The sequence below is a fragment of the Apus apus genome, chromosome 2, assembly GCF_020740795.1.
Source record: "Apus apus isolate bApuApu2 chromosome 2, bApuApu2.pri.cur, whole genome shotgun sequence".
In the NCBI taxonomy this organism is placed as follows: domain Eukaryota; kingdom Metazoa; phylum Chordata; class Aves; order Apodiformes; family Apodidae; genus Apus; species Apus apus.
This window is the reverse complement of record NC_067283.1, coordinates 129,150,087-129,169,994: the sequence shown is the minus strand read 5'-3', so window position 1 is coordinate 129,169,994 and position 19,908 is coordinate 129,150,087. Positions and strand designations below refer to the sequence as shown.

Here is a 19,908-nt window from a genome sequence, read left to right as displayed (position 1 = left end):
AATCTGTAAACATTTTGTTCATGTTCTGCAGCTACTCCCATGACATGGAAACATATCAGATCCAACACTATGTCTAAAAAAGGGTGTGAAAACACGCAACACACTCCCACTCTCTCCATGCACACTTTCCAGACATTCTCATTCAGAAAGAACCAACCTGAGGTCTTCTCAGCAGCATTCTTCTCCCTATGCCAGAAAACAAAAACTGCCTGCAGGATTTTCCCCTTTGGTTGATACTTGTACCTGCTGCTGCAGCCAAATGCTTTTTATTTCTCCTATTTGTATTCTTTCCTACAGAAAACATTCAGAAGGCATTGAGAGGTTTTGCAGCAATAATAGCTATATTCTGGGGAGCAGAAAACAAACAAAAAATCCAACTATCTTAAACTAAGCTATAAAATATATATATAAAAATCTAATTTATTCAGTTACAAGAAGGTATATAGTCAATCCTGATTGTGATTTCCCTCATGTTTGTCCATCTAAGATAAAAAGACCTGTTGAGGTAAAAGGCACAGCCTATAAAACCTATTAAAAAACAAATGAATGGTGAGCAGTCATGGAAGATGAGCTGACCAGAAGTACTACAGAGATTGATGGTAGTTGCTGCCCATGAAACCTCTAGCTTCCCTTTTCAGTATCACTGGTTTTCACTATGTAGTTAGTTCTCACAGTCTGAGGGCAAATCTAATCCTATACTAAGCTACATCCTATGGCCAGTTGATTAAAAATAAAACAAACTATTATATTCAGATAACAAAAGTTCCTGAGAGAAACACAGGCTCAAATCTATTTATAAAGACAGAAATTTCAACACATTGTTATTGAGGGCTGATCATTCACAAGATATTAAATTGATTCTGATTTCTTTGGTTTGCTCTAACTGCTGTCTTTGGTCTTGGAATATAAATGCAGCCCATTAAGTTCAGCTATGACAGCAGAACATCAGCCAGTACCTAGGAAGCATTACATACCTGAGTAGTGCTGAGCTCCACTGCAGAGCACGAGGTATACAGTGTGTGTTTCTCACAGGAGTGTGCATAGTGTCTAGTAGGAAAAAGTCTGAAGCAACAGGTACCGCTGCCTCTTGATTTTAAGTGGTAGGAGTCTGATCTACGTGGATATAGTGTTACAATCCCTTATTGTTCCCCAAGTGCAACAGACTGGATTTAGGAACAGTTCACTATGTGCCCTTCCACATTGCAGTTTGCAGTTTTCAGGACAATTTCATCCCTATATGTGGTGGAACTCAGGAATCCCTAATCCACGTGATACCATCCTGCAATATACTAAATCCTTACTATTTGCTTTTTTTTTAAAAAAAAGAATCAATCAGTACATCATTACTGCTACCAAATAACAGTCCAAATAACAGGCTGGCATAAATACCTGTTTTACTTAAACGCTATTAGTCTTTACTGCTTTTTCTAGGAGGTAAGTATGGCATTGCAGAAGTCAGCAATGAAATTATATCAGCCTTTAATATTTTTTTTCTTGAAAATTACTGTGGGAAGTCTTACATAGAAGCTAAATGTTATGTCAGAGACCAGAAGAATAATCCCAGAAAATCCCTTCCTGCCATTAATATCAGGGATCCTGTTAAGTAATGTGGTGGCAAAGTCTGGACATCTCCTTCCCCACATCTGACCCTGACACTTAGCACGGCCCTCTGTGCATGCAACGCTAACACCTCCGTGCTCCCAAACCAACACACTCAAACACAGTCAGACTTGTTCACATTGATGAACCCGCAACAACTCAGGACATACTTCTCTGTGAGAAGTGGCTGCATGGTAATCAGTAATAAAACAATACCTATTTGATAAAACAACTCACAAAAAATATTTAAAAATCACATAGTATGGTAACTATTAATTCAGCCTTCGGTTTCAGAGGGAGACCACTCCGGCTTTACTTCTTTAATTCCTTCTGACTTCTCGTCCCTTTAAAGGCTGGGGAGGCCGGTAGTTTCTCAGCAAGCAGCAAGCAACCTCATCCTCAGCAGTGCTCAGGAGGCTGCGGAATTTGGCTAGCTGCAATCAAAAGAGACATAAGGTTCAGCAGAAAAGCATCACCCTCGCACTAACGAACAAGCATTAAAATATTAAAAAAATTAAAGATATTAAATTATTTAAGATAATAAAGATATTAAATTAAATAAAAATATTAAAGATACTTCCAGGAAGAATAGACCTGTGTTTTTCTATGGCATGTGAGAAATGGCAATTTCACCATTTCTTACAAGTGACTACTGATAAAATCTCTCAAAATATGTGTCAGAATGAAACTGTGCATAAGGATAATTTGTTTCCTATATTCACACTTTGCCTTTCATAGCCTGATCTAAACCGGGGACCTTTTTGTTTGATTGATTGATTGATTTTTATAGTTTAGAGATTCTGGAATGTTTTGTGTCAAAATTCAGACTCATGTGCACCTGTGTATGTCTTCTTGTTCAAAGAGTATATTCAAAATTAACCTGGAATTGTAGGTGTGGTGTTATAGAAAGCTTCTGTAATTAGCACTTTTCATTTATTAAAAATGTACTCAAACCAGGAGAGATTCCAAATTTTTCCCTTGTGAAGACACAGAACAAGCAGTTATTCATACCTCAGCAGAAACCCAGATCAGAACTCCATGCCTAAACCTCGGGAAATCTGAGTCTGATTTCTGACCTGAAGTTTAGTATTTTGTCTAATTTCTAGTATTTCCAATATTTGCTATTTCTATACACTAACTTACCTCCCTTCTAGGCTACCAAGGGTAGAACAGCACAAAAATAATTCCATTATAATAGAGCATTTAGTTGTACAGCACATTGCATCTTAACTGCATTAGAGCAAAGAAGTCCATATTATCTTATTTCACCCCATTATAAAGATAACATTTGAAATTCAGACTCCCTGTGAGTTTCTAAAAAAATTAATATTCCTTTTAAATTTCTTTCAATTTGGAAAGTGCACCAAAATGTAGGTAGTAAACTGTAAAGCCCCGAAGAACACAAACTTGAGAAATAAAATTAAATGGCAAAACAGTATCAGTCATGGTGATGACTGATCACAATGGTGGACATTACTTGAAACAAACACTTTTAGCTACATGCATTCTTATATTTTTAAGAATATAGCACATTTATACTTTAAAACATATGATATAGCTACAGTCTGTGAAAAATGACTAGTGAAGAATCACTGTATTTTAACATGGTTTCCAACACCATGTTTTTTTTAACCTAGTACACATGGGTGCTTGCATACAGTATTTCACATTTTAGAATGTATTAGGTATATATTAGCCCAAATAATAAACTTTTAACCTAAATAATGGCTTGTCTTTGGGAAGCTGATGTCCTAACACAATTTTTCAATCCCAGCCAGATTGAGGGGAGTGGGGAATGAATACAGATGAAAAAACCACACACACTGAGCAAATACATGACTCAAAATCAGTTACAAACAGAATTTTAGGTCTCCTGACTAACCAGTATCCATTCGGTGAACTGTCCGAACAGTTTTTTGTGCAAAGACTGAAGTCACCATTTCTGACGAGGATGTGACCTAGGGTATTGAAGTTTCTGAGGTGTTTGTAATACTGACCATGAATGAGAGAAATGCTGTGGTACAAAAATCTTAAGGGCTACAGTGTGCCCAGAATATTGCTAGCATATTGCAGGTGGCATACGTATCAACATCCAATATTAGAAACTATGATATGACAGACTTCAGTGTCTCCAGTGGGGAAAACTCGTTATACCTCAGATGATCAGCCCACTGGGTGTCACTGTTGCAGCATTAATATATAGCATGACGCTACCTAAGTACACTGTTAGGTAGCATCACACTTTTCTTAAGATAGTCTAACACAAAAACTAACTTACTACAACTTTATTTGCTTTTCATTATTCTAGTAGATTCACCAAGCTTTACACATCTGGAATGCAAGAAGAAATTTGCTACTGATTGCCAAATAAAAATGCCAGATAAGACGTTTGAGCAGGATAAGCAAGTACTCTAATTGAGTAGAATTCCAGGATTTTTAAGTGTCACCAGAACCTTTATTTCTGTAAGTTTCCTATGGGTTATTTTTTATTATTAATTTTTAGAGTATGTGATATTTTTATCTATCTATCTATCTATCTATCTATCTATCTATCTATCTATCTATCTATTTATTTTAAATTGATAATAAATAGCTATTATGCAAAGAGAGGCTACAAGTCATCAGGATAAATCTGATAGACACTTGTCGTCCTTTGAAAATTAGATAAGGGATACAATGCCAAGGTCTGCAAAAAATATGCATATTTGGGTGGCATTTACAATTTCAAGTCTTACGGAAGCAACATTTCTATAGCAGTGAAAAATTAAAAAGTACCTGGTCAGAGCAAACACTTATGGGCTCTCTCAGAACAATCCATATGACACTCTCAAGAAGAGGTGGAACAGTGAGAGAGCCAAAATAAGTCCAGTAGTCCAGGGACTTGGGAAGCAGACAGCTAGGATCAAAGTTTGTGAATAGTGCTTTTTTACCCTTGAAAGAAATGAAAACAAAACAAAACAACTCATGGTGGTTCTAGATTAAATATATTTAGAAAAAATAATTCTTACACAAAGTTAAAAAGAGGGGGGGAGAAAGGGGGTCAATGTTATTAAAAAGCAAGAGGCCAAGATAGGTCATGCAAAAGGAGGCAGGGTTTTTTTCCACTATGAGGTGGGCTGGCAGCATCCTGGATGTTTACAGCAGGAGAGACAGTGCCCTTCTGATGAGGTCTTAAGCTCTGTGACAGCTTTGCCGCCAGCAAGGACACCATCAAAGACTGTGTTAGCATAGTCTCCCCACAGCTATAAGTGGTCATGGGATGGAGGTTGGAGGGAGAGAGGTCAGATGTCAGACTTTCAAGGTGGAATTTATGGTAAGTAACCCAGCAGGTCCCTTATCCTGCTGCCCTCCCTACTCACTCCTCCCTGGCCCATGGGTTACTTTTTCTCCCTGTTCCTGCTATCAGGCCAGAGTTGCCTGTACAAGTATGAGTCTGGCTGACCACTCTTCAGGAGGTTATTTCTCACCCTGTAGCTCAGCAAAACAGGGAAGGAAACCTTTCCCTCATCTTTTTCACAGCTTTCCATAAATTATTTTATTCTCCTTTTAATATTCTCACAGCAGTAGATTTGTCAGAGGTCAGGTTATCTGAGGAATTACCTTTTTCCTCTGATCCCTTATTGTATAAAAATTATTCTTTTTCTGCTTAGTTTTCAACTTTACCTGCCAAGACTGCTCCTGAACTGTCCCAGATTAGAGTTAGATGTGTATAGCTATGAAACTAGGGAACACAAAGCTGAAGGAAGCAGCAGCCAGGTTACCAAAAAAAACAAAACAACAAAAGCAACCACCAGCATTAGTGTTCTTTTAGAAGCATTTGTTCACCTTGATTCTGATGGTGTCCAAGCGGTCTGTAATCTTCTTCAGCTGAGGGTTACATTCACCAATCTATTAACACCAGAGAAAAAATAAACACTTGCGGTCCAGAGAAAAACAGCAAAAATAAATCATCCAAAACAAAATGCATAATGAAATTGTTTTATATAACTTTATTTAAATGACTGTGAGATTTGATGTTTTTTGTGAGTAGGAGCCTATGACTGCCTGGTCCTTATAACTAGTACTGGTTGTAAGAATACCCCCTCTCTTGCTCACAATATTTATTCTGGCTACTTTTAGTAATCATTTCAACTACAGAAGAACCATGAACTTTACAATGCAGGGAAATAAATAACAATTTATTTTTCATGTTTTATATGCAGAATATTACAAGTTTCAGGCTTACATCTGAAATTTAAGTTGCTTAAAACAGTGAAAATATCATCCTTACATAACTCAAGCAGAATCTGTGTGCCAAGAAATGCAGTGAAACGTAGCTTGATTCATTTAATGTAAACTGGAAAGACAGAATTACTGAAGAAGTGCTTTGCAACTGCACTAATAGCTTGCTGACTATACCTGCACCAGCACCAGCACTAGCTGTGGCCAGGAAGCTTCAGCAGTCAGAAAGAAACTACAGATTTGACCAAAGCTCTGTCCTTTGTCATGGATTGTGTAAATTCTCCAACTGCTTCTATGTACATAAGACAATGAAGCTGTTGCAAGAGTTTAATTTTATCTTACAACATGTGCAGGAGGCAAAGAGGTACATAACAATTACAAGGCAATTCTCCAGATTCTGGGGTGGAGGATTTTTGAGTTTTCAAAAGAAACTGTCAGCACAGAAACAAAGAAAGAAGCATTTGAACCAAATCAGATCACTCTCCTAAACAGACCTGGTAGTCAGGCACAAGGTATTGGGATCTATATAGGAACAGATGAATTAAGTTCCACATCGTATGTGATACCGAAATGCAGACTAGGCACACTGAAGAGTTTCACTGTTTTGAAAATCTACTGATCTGGTATTTTTAATCTTCAAGGAAGCACAGCTTTCTAAATTGGAAAGTAAACAGCATGAAAGAAAAACTAAAATGTAATGCCCATATAAAACAAGTATCTCTTTAGCAATGTTTATATTAACCATCGCCATTATCCCTTTGGGCTCATAATTCAGATTTATTAGGGCTGAGGCATTTCTTTTCTTACCTTCAGAAATACAGCCATGACTGCTAATCCATCTGACTGACGAGCTGCCTCAACAAAACTGGAGTATTTTTCCGAGTTCCAGTGGACCACATGAAGCTGAAAAGCAAGAGACACAGACAGCATCAACTCCAGCTGAACAAAAAGAATCACAAATTAATACTGCAAATTTACTGGCTTTGATAGTCTAGTTCACTCGTCTGTATTCAGAGCAATTCAATTTTCTAAATGCATATATTTAATTAAAATGGTAAGAATGTGGTTCACATAAATGGCAAGGGCATTTCCACTGGATGGGATAATTAAAAATCTAAAAGTGATCAGCACACCACAGTGCCTGGCAAACTGCTTTTGGGTCCCCAGAATTTGAACAGAGAAGCTAAGACAAGATACCCCATTGTTATATAACTAAAGCTTTTAAATCCATTTTTAGTATAGCTGATTTTAAAAAGTGATTGAAAATCATGAGGATGTCATCCTTATTTTGCTCCTCTTTTTCCTTGATCAAACTTTCAGTAACATTAATCAGCCACATAAATAGCTAGAAAATAGGCAGGAACACGTTAAACTTGCACTGACCCCTTTTCCCTTGTTTAGTTTAAGCTGAACATCAAAATTTCAATACTTTTGAAATGTCATTTTCTGTGATTACATCTACAAGCAGCTTGATTATCTCAAGTTTGAGTATTTACTTTTCCAATGCATATTATTCTGGAACTGTCTTGTGGTAGTTGTTTAAGCAGCTTAAAGACACCACATAGCCAGGTGGGGAAAAGAAAACCTCTTGATGTCTACCCCCATACTGCCTCAGTCCCTTCTGCTAAGTCATTTTCTAAATCCTGGCCACGCTCTGCAGTGGGAACTCCTGGTTCCTGGAAAGCACCAGGACATCCAAGCCTAGAGCAATGATCCGACTGCCAAATTGGAGACAACACACATACACATACAGTGCTTCAGACTAAGTACTTCACAAACATTAATTACTTCGAGAAGTCCTCAGTGGATTAGAAAATCTTACTACCCATAGGTTTTAGATAAGGAATGAGAGGGTCAGAAACAGGGCATGGGATTGGCTTTTCTAAAATTGGTGACCATCTTTTCAGACTTTGAACTTTTACTCTTCAGGCATGCTGAAAAGCAGCTCCACCAAATTACTGAAATTGGGATGAATCCCTGAAAAAAAAAGTCTTGTTTTTGGAACACAGCACTTCAAGACCTCTAAAGAAAGAGCAATTTAGGAAAGCTGGAACTTGCTTTAAAGGCTTTCTATGGGAAACAACATAGCTGTGTGGTTGAGATAGGAATCTAGGAATGTGAAGTTTTTTACTCTAAATCTAAGTTCTTGCCTCACCTCTAGGAGTTTTAATTTTTCTGTATCTGTAAAGCAGAGCCATTGCTTCATGTTACAGGGTAAAATTAATGTTTGTTAAGCACTTGGACTCTGAAATGCTGAGACACTACTTCCCGCAAGTAAGGAATCCCACTGAAATCAATAATAACACATGCATGCTCACAATGAAACACATGCTTTCTCACAGCTTCAGAGATCCTTGAAGGAAAGTTGCTAAAAATACTATAAGCTAAACCACGAGGAGAACACAGCCCACTAAACCATTTGCAGATGCATTAGTATCCTGGAACTCACAGTGCCTGTACCACTCACTATTAGAAGTTCATAAAAACTACATTGAACAGCTTTTAAACAATTACATTTTTAGATACACAAAAAGGAAACAGATACTCTCAGTCAGAATTTACTTTTATTGTGGATTTTTTAAAAAGAAAAAAAAACAACACAGAACAGAAAGCAAAATTCTCGCAACTAAATAAAGCCCACTCCCTCATAGCTTTGCCAAAGAAACCCCAAGCCAACCCCCCTAAAAATGAAAACCCCCAAAGAGAGCTGTGAAACACTTTTGGGTACAGCCCCATTCTCAATGGCTTGTGACTTCTCTGTAAGGAATATATCCCGTCTTACCACCGCTCTGTCACTGCAGCTTGTGAAGAGACCTTGATCAGACCATACATTGTCACAAAGAATGGAGCCATGGATTCCTTCTGCTTCCTGGTGGGAATAGGGTGCTGAACCTTGCAGTCTTCTTTACCTATATACTCATTCTTTCTTTGATTTGGCTGACGCTTCTTCTTCAAATCTTACACATCTTCCTTATGAAGGTGAGCACTGAAATAATCTTCATGTCTTCTCCAGAGGTGTTCTCTTTTGTGTGAACAGTGCTCGTAAGCCTTGATCTTAATTCTGAGTTTCTTATCCCAAAGCCATCTAGAGAGCTTCTTGTGGAGGGTTACCCAACCAACAGGTAGTGGAAAGGTTTTTAGACTGGCTAGAAATTCAGATATTTTCTCCTTCCATTTGGTTTCTCAGATGAGAAAAAAAAAAATGTTTTCTCAGCTAGAAATTTGGTTTTGGTACTTAATGGTTTTAAAGCACCTCTATTAATTCTTTATATTCCGTCTCACCTGGTTCCTGTGGAAAACATAAGCCTTTAAACACTGCAAATATCACTTTTCCCCATTAGTGTTAGAAAACTGTTTGTTGTTTTTTTTTTTTTCTGACCACCATCTCTTATAGCATTTCCAGCAAAATCTGATCACATCATTCTGCATACATTTAATTTTTTTTTCTTCTTCAGTATTATGCCTTTAATTTGTCCATTACCATTTTATTTTTATACTTTTTACTTCTTTTTAACCCCAGAAAATCCTTCACTGTCTGAACTTGTTAAAGATCTCAGTTTCATCAAAATACTCCATGCTCCTTCCATTTGCAAAGAGGAATGAGACACAGACTACTTTTTACTGTAGGTTACTCAAACGCACCGAAGGAGTCAGAGCAGGAGGAAACTCTCCATGCCAGAGCAGACAGTGCACTTCTCCCTGGGGCATGTTACCTCCAATGAAATGCAGTCCCTCCAGAGGCAGCAGGCACCCCACAGATATTAAGGTGCAGTTCTCAAAGGAAGTCATAATCATCACATTGCCAAAAGCACCACAAAATGCAACCCTCCTAAGTCCTGCATAATTTTTACACTGCACAGGCCCCAAATCAACTAATTCTGTGGTTTGTAACTGAAGCTGACTTTAAAAATATTCTCCAAGGAAGAGACAATGAAAGACAAAGTTTAAAAATAACTCTTGAACATTAAGTCTTGCTCTGATCAAGCTCTTGTCTTCTGTACTCCTTTTTTAATCCTCTCCAAAGCTTTCAAATACGTTCTCTTTCGAGAAAGGACCAAACGTGCAACACTTCAGGAAGACCACTTGTCTTTTGGTAAAATGGGGGTAGAACGAACAGCGGGAAGAAGAGGGGCAACATAATTCTTATAATGGAAAACTAGTCACAAGCTTAGAGGTGCAGATGACTCCATGTAAAGCCTTACCTCTGCGGCGTACTTCATCCCGTCCACTGCGTGCTCAGAGCCAGCTTCATCGTTGGATCCCCAATGGAAGTGAATCTGGCGCAGCCTGTAGGTCCCACTGAGTGGCCCCCCAGTCAGCACTGCAAACCCAAGCAGAGGAAAAGGCTTCACTGCAGGAACGGAAACTGCTGCCCTCATCCTCTAACTTCACACCATACTACAGACTTTGAACAGTCCCCTACTCTTTCGGATAAGCTTTCTCAGATGGCTTCCCATTTCATTGAAGTACTAGAGAAATCCTCACTTTTTCAGCATATGACTTTCAAAAATGTATTTATGTGTAGATTAGTGGGTGATGGCCCACAAAAGGGTAGGTTGTTAGAATTGTTTTGCTGTGGGCTGGATATTTCTCGTAAGACAGAAAAATATTTCTATTTTGCAAGTGGTTTCCTTTCTTAAATGTATTTAGAAGGATCACTGTGGTATTAAACTTAAAAAACAGGTTTTAGGAGTAAAAGGGAGGATCAGAAAATTATGAGAACAGAATTTCTTACCCTCTTTGAAATGGAAATAGGTGGAGCTTAAAAAAGTTTTCAAGGCTTTTTCTGTCACTGGCAGCTAGATCAAGTTACATCAAATTGAAGTCTGAGAAAAAGGAGCATGTATTATCTTACATAAAATTAAGTCAGCACCATATAGGTATTGTACAACTGCAATATTACTGGCACTAATTAGCCATTTATTTCAATTTAGCATGCATATGGGTGGGCTTTTAATTGTTTTGATTTTGCAAATGGTCACCTTTTGCTAATCAGAACTGGAACCTATATCTTCAAGGAGACCTGAATGCAAATCACATTCAGAGAGATTCCTTATCCACCTCAGAACAAATCACCTCACTCTCCTTGCTTTGTATCTCCTCTGAGGGTTTGGGAATTAGTCTGGGCTGGTTTACTGACTCATTACAGAGAATTTAAGGGGAAAGGATGGGAACTTTAACCATATGGTTTTTAAATTAAGAGCACTGGGGAGGACAATAGTAATTTTCTCTCTCTTCTAAGTTTAGTCCAAAACCTAGACTTTGTTAGGAACAAAATACCATCAAATAAAGATAAAAGAATTTCCTAAGTTGCTTATCTACTAAAACAAGTAGCCCGGCTAATGAAAAGGAGCTAGAACTGTCTATCTGCGGGGAAAAATAATTGGTCTCCTTAAAAATTCAACTCAAAACCATGCTTTTACAGAGCCTATAAACCTAGTTAACAAAGCAGATGGGGAATGGCACTCCTAAAGCAAATTCCTTCTTTTAAGGAATGAAAACTTGGAGGCAAATGATCGTAGAAATGTGTGAAGATTGGTGTTCCAACTGGCTGAGGGGAAAAAAAATGATGTGAACCATTCAATGAAATATTTCTGCTGAGAAATGTGGAAAATGGTGTGATGATGTATTTGTGCCATATTTACCATACAGTGATGGTAAAACCCTTCCATTCCAACAGTAATTGAGTCAGTCAGAAGCTATTTCTGGCAAATATCAGCACCTCAAAGTTTGAAAAGAACTGGGAGAAGAGGTCTTTGAAACACCAATCGACCAATTCCAGAGAATGCAGCTAATGTGGTAGCCAAAAGGATAAAAAGAACTACACAAACAGTTGCAGCCTTGACAGTCCAGTTACAATGCTGGCCAAAGTGAAGAAATAGTTCACATGGAAATCAGTTAACAATGTATTGAAAGATGCCAATGTATTTAGTACCAATTAATTTTATTTTATTTTATTTTTTCCATAAACCCACCATATGGCAGGAGTGCTTACTTCACAGGGGTGCCCCAGAGGCCAAATTTTGGCCCTAGAAAATTCAGTATTTTTTGATCAATGACCTGAAAGAAAACAAAAACATTACTGATAAAATTTGTCAGTGACAAATATTAGGAAAAACAGTGAAAATCTCAATTTATGGATACATAAGAATTTGAATTCTTGAATAAGTAAAGCTTGACAATGGCCAAAATGTAAAGCTATATATGTGGACTGAAGAATCTAGTCCACACAGAGCAGATACTAAGTCTCCTGAAAGAGACTGGGGATTACAGTTGTTTATTTCCTAATCAACATCTGTCAGTGCTTTGCCGTAACATGAACTATATCCTTGGAGATGAGGCCTGAGGAAAGCAGTAAGAAGAGGATCACATTACCACTCCTTGGGTGCCATTGTAAGCCTACAGAAATGTAGGGCTTAGAAAATCTATGTTCAGGGCCTGTCACTTCATGGATGGAGTTAAAAAGTTGAAGAAGTTGTCGGTGTATTTATATTCATATTTATTACTTAAACAAAAAATTTAAAAAATAGTAGTTTAAAGACTGAATTACACCAGAAATAAAGTGTAATTTCTATTTTTTTAATTGTTAGGGTAATGAACAATTGGAACAACTTACCAAAGGTTCTGGTAGGTTCATCATCGCTGGAAATTTTGAAATCAAGATATGCATGTTTTTCTAAGAGATGTGCTTTAGTTCACACATGCCTACTAGGCTTCAAGCAGAGATTAATTCTGGGAAGTCCCGTGAGTTCAGACCAGATCACTGATGGTCAGCTGATGGCTTTCAGGCAACAGCCAGTGTTGCTTGTATTGACAGGAAATTTAAGAATTAAACTAAGACTGTCCAGGAAAGCAAAGTACGATGCTGCCTCCATCTAGATCTCTCCCTGTTGCCACTATAAGCCAGTAGTTCCTCAGGACTAAGGAACAGAGTGATCACAAATCAGGCCTCCTCTGGTTTTGACCCTTGTGAAGGCACCATAGGGGCTTGGATCCTCAGCTAAGCCCCATCAACCACAAGACTAATCTATTGCTCATAGAAGCTGCAGTTCTACAGTTTTAAGGCAAGGTGTGCTAGCTTGCCTACCATCCAAGAAAAGGCTTTAAAGATTAAGGCATTAACGTGACAAAGCCTATGTTAAACCAGATAACTTCTACATAAGAATTATTCCTTCCAAAAAGGCAAGTTACATCCTCCTATGAAAGACTGGGCAATAACACTTTTCAGAGAAGAAAGGGGACCACTTGGGATATATTTCATTTGTTCTGTATTAGCTCTTTCCTGACACAAGAAGTCCAGGTATGGATTGTAAAAATGGAAAAAATATATAACCAAACCTGCAGCTAAAGTCAGATAAGAGACTTGAGTGATTCAGGTGGAATGAACCTGTAATGAGACACAAAGGATTCATCTGCAGTGAGAGAGAGCAGCATTTGAGAAATTGCACACACACTGTTCAAACAGGGAAGCTGGCACCATCTAGCTGGTTGGGGTGGACCAAACCATCACTGTGAAAGCAGAATCTTAGTCCTGTCTGAGAAACACAACCTCAAACTCATGTCCAAATATGTTCCCACATTGTTTCATGCTGAAAGACAGAACAAAAACAAAACAAAAAAAAGGAATCTCTCATCTGGAGGAGCAGTATCTTACTGTTTGAGGAGTTCATACCCTGCAGGGAGACATGCCCAGGCTGTATGTACTCTATCCAGAAAGCAGTGGAAGAAGACACAGTACAACAGGAAAGGAACAAACCTGATTTGTTGACGGTGTCATCAAACTCCACACTGGTAGAGTGCCCATTGTTAAGGATGATTTTAGCAGAAGCTGGATCGTAATTCGGATTTAGAGGACGAAGAGAGGGATCATACTTGGTTTCCTCAGTTTTGATGTCGATGGGTGACTGACGGTCTCCATTAGCAATAGGAAATACCTCCTTCCAGTGGGCAGGCCCTGCAACACATTGGAGAAGTCTAAACTGATGGCAGAGCCCTGCTTTGAATAAAAGAAGACTTTGCTTGAATTGTTACTGTTTGCATCTTTTAAATTCAAAAAGCATGCACCAGAAAAGCACAGATCAAGATATTCAGGTACTTTTGCTGCTCCACATTGCAACAGCAGTTCTCAGAAGCCCTTTATCGACCTTGCATGATGCATCCAACTGAATTTGGCCTTTCAACAAGGCCACATAGGCCATGTAGTAGGTAGCTGTTTACTTAATGTAACCTAAGCAGCGCCGCACAACCTATCACCTCCTCCCAACACATGAACCCTGCAAACCAGCTATCACAAGACAAGAGAGTCACCCTCTAACCATAAAGTCTACACACACATACACATACAAGCACACTTAGAGTGCTGACAAAAACATGGCTAAGGACAGGAACACTCAGGACAGTGGTGCCTCTGCGAGGCTTGGGTTTCTACTACCTCCTGCTGATAAATGAGAGCCGATCTTCCAGACACAGATTTGTACCACCTTTCACCAGATTTAGCTAGAAATGAACACGCTAAAGAATCTGTTAAGCAGTACTAGTGATCTGGAGTTAACCTTCCTCTATCCATGCAAGCTCAGCCAAAAGTCTGATAAAAAGCATTGTGTCTGTAAATCAACAATATGGATATTAGAAAAATGGCAAATGCCATTCTAAAACAGTAAGAAAAGCTTCATTGGTGAGATGTGTGAGGTATCTGTTCTTGTCTACTAAACATCAGAGAGTCCCCATTAAGAATAAATGTGACATCGTTGAACTGTATTTGAATAATAAACCATGCAGAAAGAGATCATAGAGGAAAAATAGGAACAATAAATTCCTTGGGGCATATGTTCTGTAAGGTAAAGATATCAAACAAGGTTCAGGATGGAAAAGAGGGTAAGGTAAGGGAAAAGTCTGCAGGGCTACTTTCAGTATCATAAAAAGCAAAGCTGTTATTTTTCCTCCAGGCTTATTATGGGTAAGAAGCATAATAAATCAACTAAGAGAGACTTGATAAGAGAAAAACTTAAATATTAACATCAAAACATGATCTTATAAAATCTGCATCACTGGAAATCCTCCTAACTCCCTATATTGAAGGCAATTGATCTCAAAATCGGCCTGTTGGTTTTGGTCTTTCCAGATGGCTTAGGATGTAAATAAACATGATGACAAAAAAGGATTAAAATGTATTAATGCTGTGATTAATAGCCTAACATCAAAAGTTGTCAGATATTTTTCTCTCCTTGACTTCAATAGAAGTGAACATAGCTCAGAAACTCACAGGTGCTAAAATAACCCAAGCACCTCTGCAATAAATCAGAGTCCCACAGTGCCGTAGGGAAGCCGCCTGCACAACCACCTGGGCGGCACCCCACTCTCCTCTGAGCAGCACCAAAAAATACAATAAGGAAGGAGCAGCTTTTGAAGACTACCATAAGACCTAAGCCCTAGGTAGAACAAAAGCAAGGGTCTTCAGACTTTACTTTTTTTAAAAGTCCTTTTTTTTAATGACTTCATTAACTAAACTCATTAAGGAAACCAATTCTAAGGCAGAAGATAAAAATCCTTCTGTTTGAGACATAAAGCTGTTTAAACTGAATTATTCTTACTTCACAAATCATCATCAAATCCATTCAATATTTTAATTACATACAGTTTATCACTATATAATTTTGTTTAATTAATTGTGTTTAGATCCTAGGACCTTGTAGTTAGAGACATAAGGTATAATTTTATGAATTAAAGAAGCACCGTTCCATCATTTATATCTAACCAACTGCTGTGATTTAGGATGCTTAGAAAAAGCTTACTGCTACTTAATTTTAATGCTTAGGATATTCCTAAACTGAGGAAAGGCAAAATATAATTATTGGCCCCATTGCTCCAACTCAGCAGCAAGTAGTTATGGTACAGTAAATAATATGAATTATTTGGATTAATAAATAATATGAATATGCCAAAAAGAGGACCCAAGGCTGTGATTCTGGCAGTAGCTAACTATTCAACAATAAACTTCACTTCTAAAAAGACATTGAACCTGCTTTTGTATTTGTCCTTAGCAAGATGACCAAACTAATCTTTTGCTTTGGTGATTAAGTATCTGTCAGTAACATGAGACATCCAGAAATAAGACATTTCAGAAAATACAGGAAAATATCAAGAAATATCAGCTCGTTTTTCATCACTTGGTCATAGCAAGAGGTATTCCTTACTGGATTATCTACCAGGAGTCTCACACAATTATCATACTCTTGCCAGTCTAAGAAAACTATGGCTCAATGCATCACTATGGATCCCATCCCAAAGGAAACATTGTGTGTGACTGTTGGAAAGCAACACATTACAGTTAGAACATGAACAAGACGTTCAAATGCATGTCATACAATCAGATTTAAGCCAGTGGGATCTCCAGAATGAAAATTTCTTCTGACTTTGGATCTGAATTACATGCCTCTGTCTCAACATAATGTACAGTTTAATTTTCTAGATGTGTACTTTAAGACATAACCAGGAATGTGTAACTCAGAGCTTCACCTCCATTCATTTTTTAATTTGCTGAATCAAATATACTGATTTTTGAACTATGAAATTTCCTCCTGTTGATGGGAAAATGTTCTTTTGCTAGAGGAGATTTCCTAGTAGCTCTTTACAATCAAAGCTGTTGTGACTAAGATTTAGGACAAGAAACGGAACCATCTGCCCAGAAGATTGCATGCCTTTATTTTGGACACAGAGTTACCAAATGTGGTACACACAGCTGTCACTTTTAGATTAGGCTATCACTACTTAATGGTACCCTCCAGCACTGCACACATTAAGTTCATGAACTGAATCTCATAGGGAAGAGACTTATGAGCTTGTCATTATAGCACCCAACAGTGGTGCTTTTTTAAACTCCAGCTGGAGTTAAAGGTGATGAGTTTTATCAAAGGATTAGACTAACTTCAAAAAAGCCTAGCAGAGACATCACAGAATATGGGTCAGTTGCAGTGACCCTCTATACCCTCTATACTTGCATAAATAGAGGACATACATAAAAGTTAATAGTTGTGGGGTTTTTTGACAGTGTGTTATTATATGTAGTTTGGTACGGTCTGCCCTTTGCAGGATCACATCCTCATTTATTCCTAAAAAGATTTCACTGCCCAGTTTGTCATATCCAAAATACTTCTATTTATAAAGACAGGTTAGCAAGTAATTTGGTTGCACATTAGCTTGCACTAAGATTAGCTCTAATAAAAAGAAATAAAAAATGGCTATAATCAAGTGCTGTTTTTTAAAGCTGACATCAAAACTATGTAATTATTCTCAGGAAGGAGAAAAAAAATAACACAACAAGGATTTTATAAGCCTTTTTATTTATAAAACACCTCAGTGTTAGAGTAGTAAGTAGACCAAGACACATTTTTGCAGTAAAACACATGTAAGTACTTCCCATATATTTTATTGAACAAATAGTAAACTGAAGGCAATTGATTCTTGATTTGTCTTTTAACTAAGGCAATTCCCCCGTTAACTAAGCAGACCATTTCTGTGAAGGGGCAAGAACACTTCCCTCTTCACAGGAACCTTAAGCAGCTAGGTAATAAGTACCATCAAAAGTGTGAGGCAAGAACAATGGCAGGAGAGCAATGGCCAAGATTTGCACAGATATAAAATAATGCCTCTTTGCATTTCAGATATGTGTTCATCAAAGCAGGGGAGAACATTTAATTCTGTGTGTACCAGTCTGACCACATCCTTATAGATAGATACAACACAGATGCAGGCATGTACGTGTAATATTTGACAGTTAACACACAGAATGATTGTGTTGTGGTTATTATCGCTAAGGGGCAAATGCATTTCTCCCCCCTGTGTTTATAAAAACAGTACTTTTAGCACTGCAAGTAACAAACACAGAACTCAGAGTGAATGCAGATGTCTTTCCAACTCTTCAGGAAGTCAGTTTTAATATATGACCACACCAAATTTCATTAATTTCACTGTGTTGATATCTCCTTAGTTGCAAAAGCTAATCTTAGACTTAAACAAGCAAAACTAATAAAATAAATGCATAAAAAGAGAAAAAGATGAGAAATAAAACTGGATGCTAGGGAAGAGCAGTGACGTGTTGGACATCCAAGCCTCTCTTTAGTGTCCTGTGAGAGGTGGGAGAAAGGAGATGGACTGATGAAGAATTGCCCACCTCAGCTGCCGGGGGCTCCAAGAGAAGAGGAGAGCGAGAAAATCAAATTCCACCCCAAATATGTCACGAGCTAGTAAACAAAATTTTATAGGAGAAATGGGGCCTCAAACAAGGCCCAGGGCCACCCTGATAGAAATTCTGCTGCCCTCCCCTTTTTAGAAGTTGAGGACAGCAAAGGAGGAGGGGTAGGAGAAGGGAGGGAAAGTGGGTTTCTTATCTGGACAGTGCAGGTGAAGTCCACCACACTCTTGGAAAACAGAGAGAAACAAATTTGAAAAACAAGACCCATTTACGTCCTCAGGGGAGGAGTAGAGTAGACTGCACAACAGTAGATAACACACCTAATCATTGCAACATCACTGCGATCCACCACCAGCCAGTTTTTCAGGAAAAGTATATCCATACAGAAAAGATTGAACAAAAGGTCCAGGAAGGAAAGACAGTACTTGCACAAACAGTATTCCAAACTCCAAGTAATAACATAAATGAAGCATACTCCCATAGGCATCAGTATATGCAAACATATAGCTTTCCTTTTTTATTAGCATGGTGTTTTACTTCTCTGTATATTTTAACAGACAATATAAGTTATTCCATTTACTTTATCAGAGCTGAGTCTCCAATTTACAAAAAGCACTTTCATTTTTACTTGCATGACTTCTGAACCAGTCTGCACACGGGAGCAGCGTTTGCATGACTTAAAATGCAAACCAGAGGAAAGTCTTTAAGCCTGCTGATGAGCACATCTTGGGACTTCAAAGACCGACACAATTAAGGAAACCATGAAACAACTAAAATCCAGAAGCATCTCCTCTTGGGTGCATAGTGATACATTCAAATGACTGATTCCATGACCTAGTATTTCCCACCGTACAGCAGAAGCAGAATGCAGCCAAAGACAGAAAGGCACCGCCGATACAGCAGATCAGCGTGACTGTCTAACAATTTGCGGATATGTGCATTCAACTACTCAACTAGACGAGCAAATGAAACCCTTACAGGGAACGAGACAGACCAATTTTCCAACTCAGAGCCAACCCCCTCCCGACCCGAGGCTGGCAGGCGATGCCGCACGCATCGAACACCTCTCTCAGCAGGCAGGCTTGCATCATTCCGAGACAAAAATCTGCTCGGTCTTACGATGCAAAGCCTCGACACCATTTCCGCTAATTCAGCTTTCTGCTGGGCTGGGGAGCTGCCCAGCGCAGCTGCGGGAGCTGCCCTCGGGGCTACCCCGCTGGCCGCCTCGATGGCCCCGCGGGGAGCACCCCGGCCCGCCGCCCGCCGCCCCCCGCTGCCGCCCTACCGTTGTGCTCGTCGTATCCCCAGTGCAGCATGGCTCTGGTCTCCTGGCGGGACGAGACGGACTGGGACGGGACGGGACGGGACGGGAGAGGCGGCGGTTCCGTCACCGCCGCCCGCTTTGAAGGCGACGGGCGGCGACGCCCCGATGCTGGGGCGCCGATAAGGAGCCTGCAGCGCTCCGCGCCCGCCCAGCCCAGCCCGGCCCCGGCCCCCTGGCCCCTCCGTGCCTGTGCTTGCCCCCAGCCCCTCGCCGCCCGACGTCCCCGCAGCGCAGCGCCGGCGGGGCGGCTCCGGGGCAGCGGCCGGTCGGTAGCTGCGGTGTCACCTCCTAAGGGACCGCTCCAAGGGAGCGAAGCTGCTGCCTGTCAGCCAGCCCCCCGCAAGTGCCACGGGATGTGGGGCAAGAAAAGACGGGGAAATAAGCGTCTGTTCCTGGGGTTAATCCCCCACCAGTACCCCGGGAGATCAAGCAGAATGAGCAGCGCTGCCCGGCCCTCGCTGCGGGGCTCTGTGCTCCCGCCGTGGTTCGAGCGGAGTGAGAAAAAATTCCCCTTGGAACCGGCCGTGGAAAGAGTCACGTTTTACAGTCGGGGCCCGTAAGGCAGGTTTCCTAC

General features: G+C 39.5%; 1 protein-coding gene across 2 annotated transcripts; it reads right to left on the bottom strand.

Moving 5' to 3' along the window:
- Positions 1-250: 250 nt before the first annotated feature.
- On the bottom strand, positions 251-19,376 carry LOC127381460 (carbonic anhydrase 13-like). Of its 2 annotated transcripts, XM_051611810.1 has the most exons (7): positions 19,296-19,376; positions 13,577-13,774; positions 10,023-10,141; positions 6,628-6,723; positions 5,425-5,487; positions 4,375-4,530; positions 251-2,033 (listed from the first exon to the last, which is right to left on the bottom strand). In XM_051611810.1, the coding sequence occupies exons 1-7, from the start codon at positions 19,324-19,326 to the stop codon at positions 1,920-1,922; spliced, it is 777 nt and encodes a 258-aa protein (XP_051467770.1). In that variant the 5' UTR covers positions 19,327-19,376; the 3' UTR covers positions 251-1,919. The 2 variants fall into 2 exon arrangements, with proteins under 2 accessions (XP_051467770.1, XP_051467772.1); XM_051611812.1 differs by lacking the exon at positions 4,375-4,530.
- Positions 19,377-19,908: the final 532 nt, after the last annotated feature.

What these genes read in the sequence shown, in the direction of transcription:
- LOC127381460 (XM_051611810.1), bottom strand. Translation starts at nt 19,326, where the DNA reads ATGCTGCACTGGGGATACGACGAGCACAACG. An exon ending in TGACACCGTCAACAAATCAG is followed by an intron (nt 10,142 to 13,576) that starts GTTTGTTCCTTT and finishes TTGGGTTTGCAG; the next exon opens with TGCTGACTGGGGGGCCACTC. An exon ending in TGGACACCATCAGAATCAAG is followed by an intron (nt 4,531 to 5,424) that starts GTGAACAAATGC and finishes ATTTCTTTCAAG; the next exon opens with GGTAAAAAAGCACTATTCAC.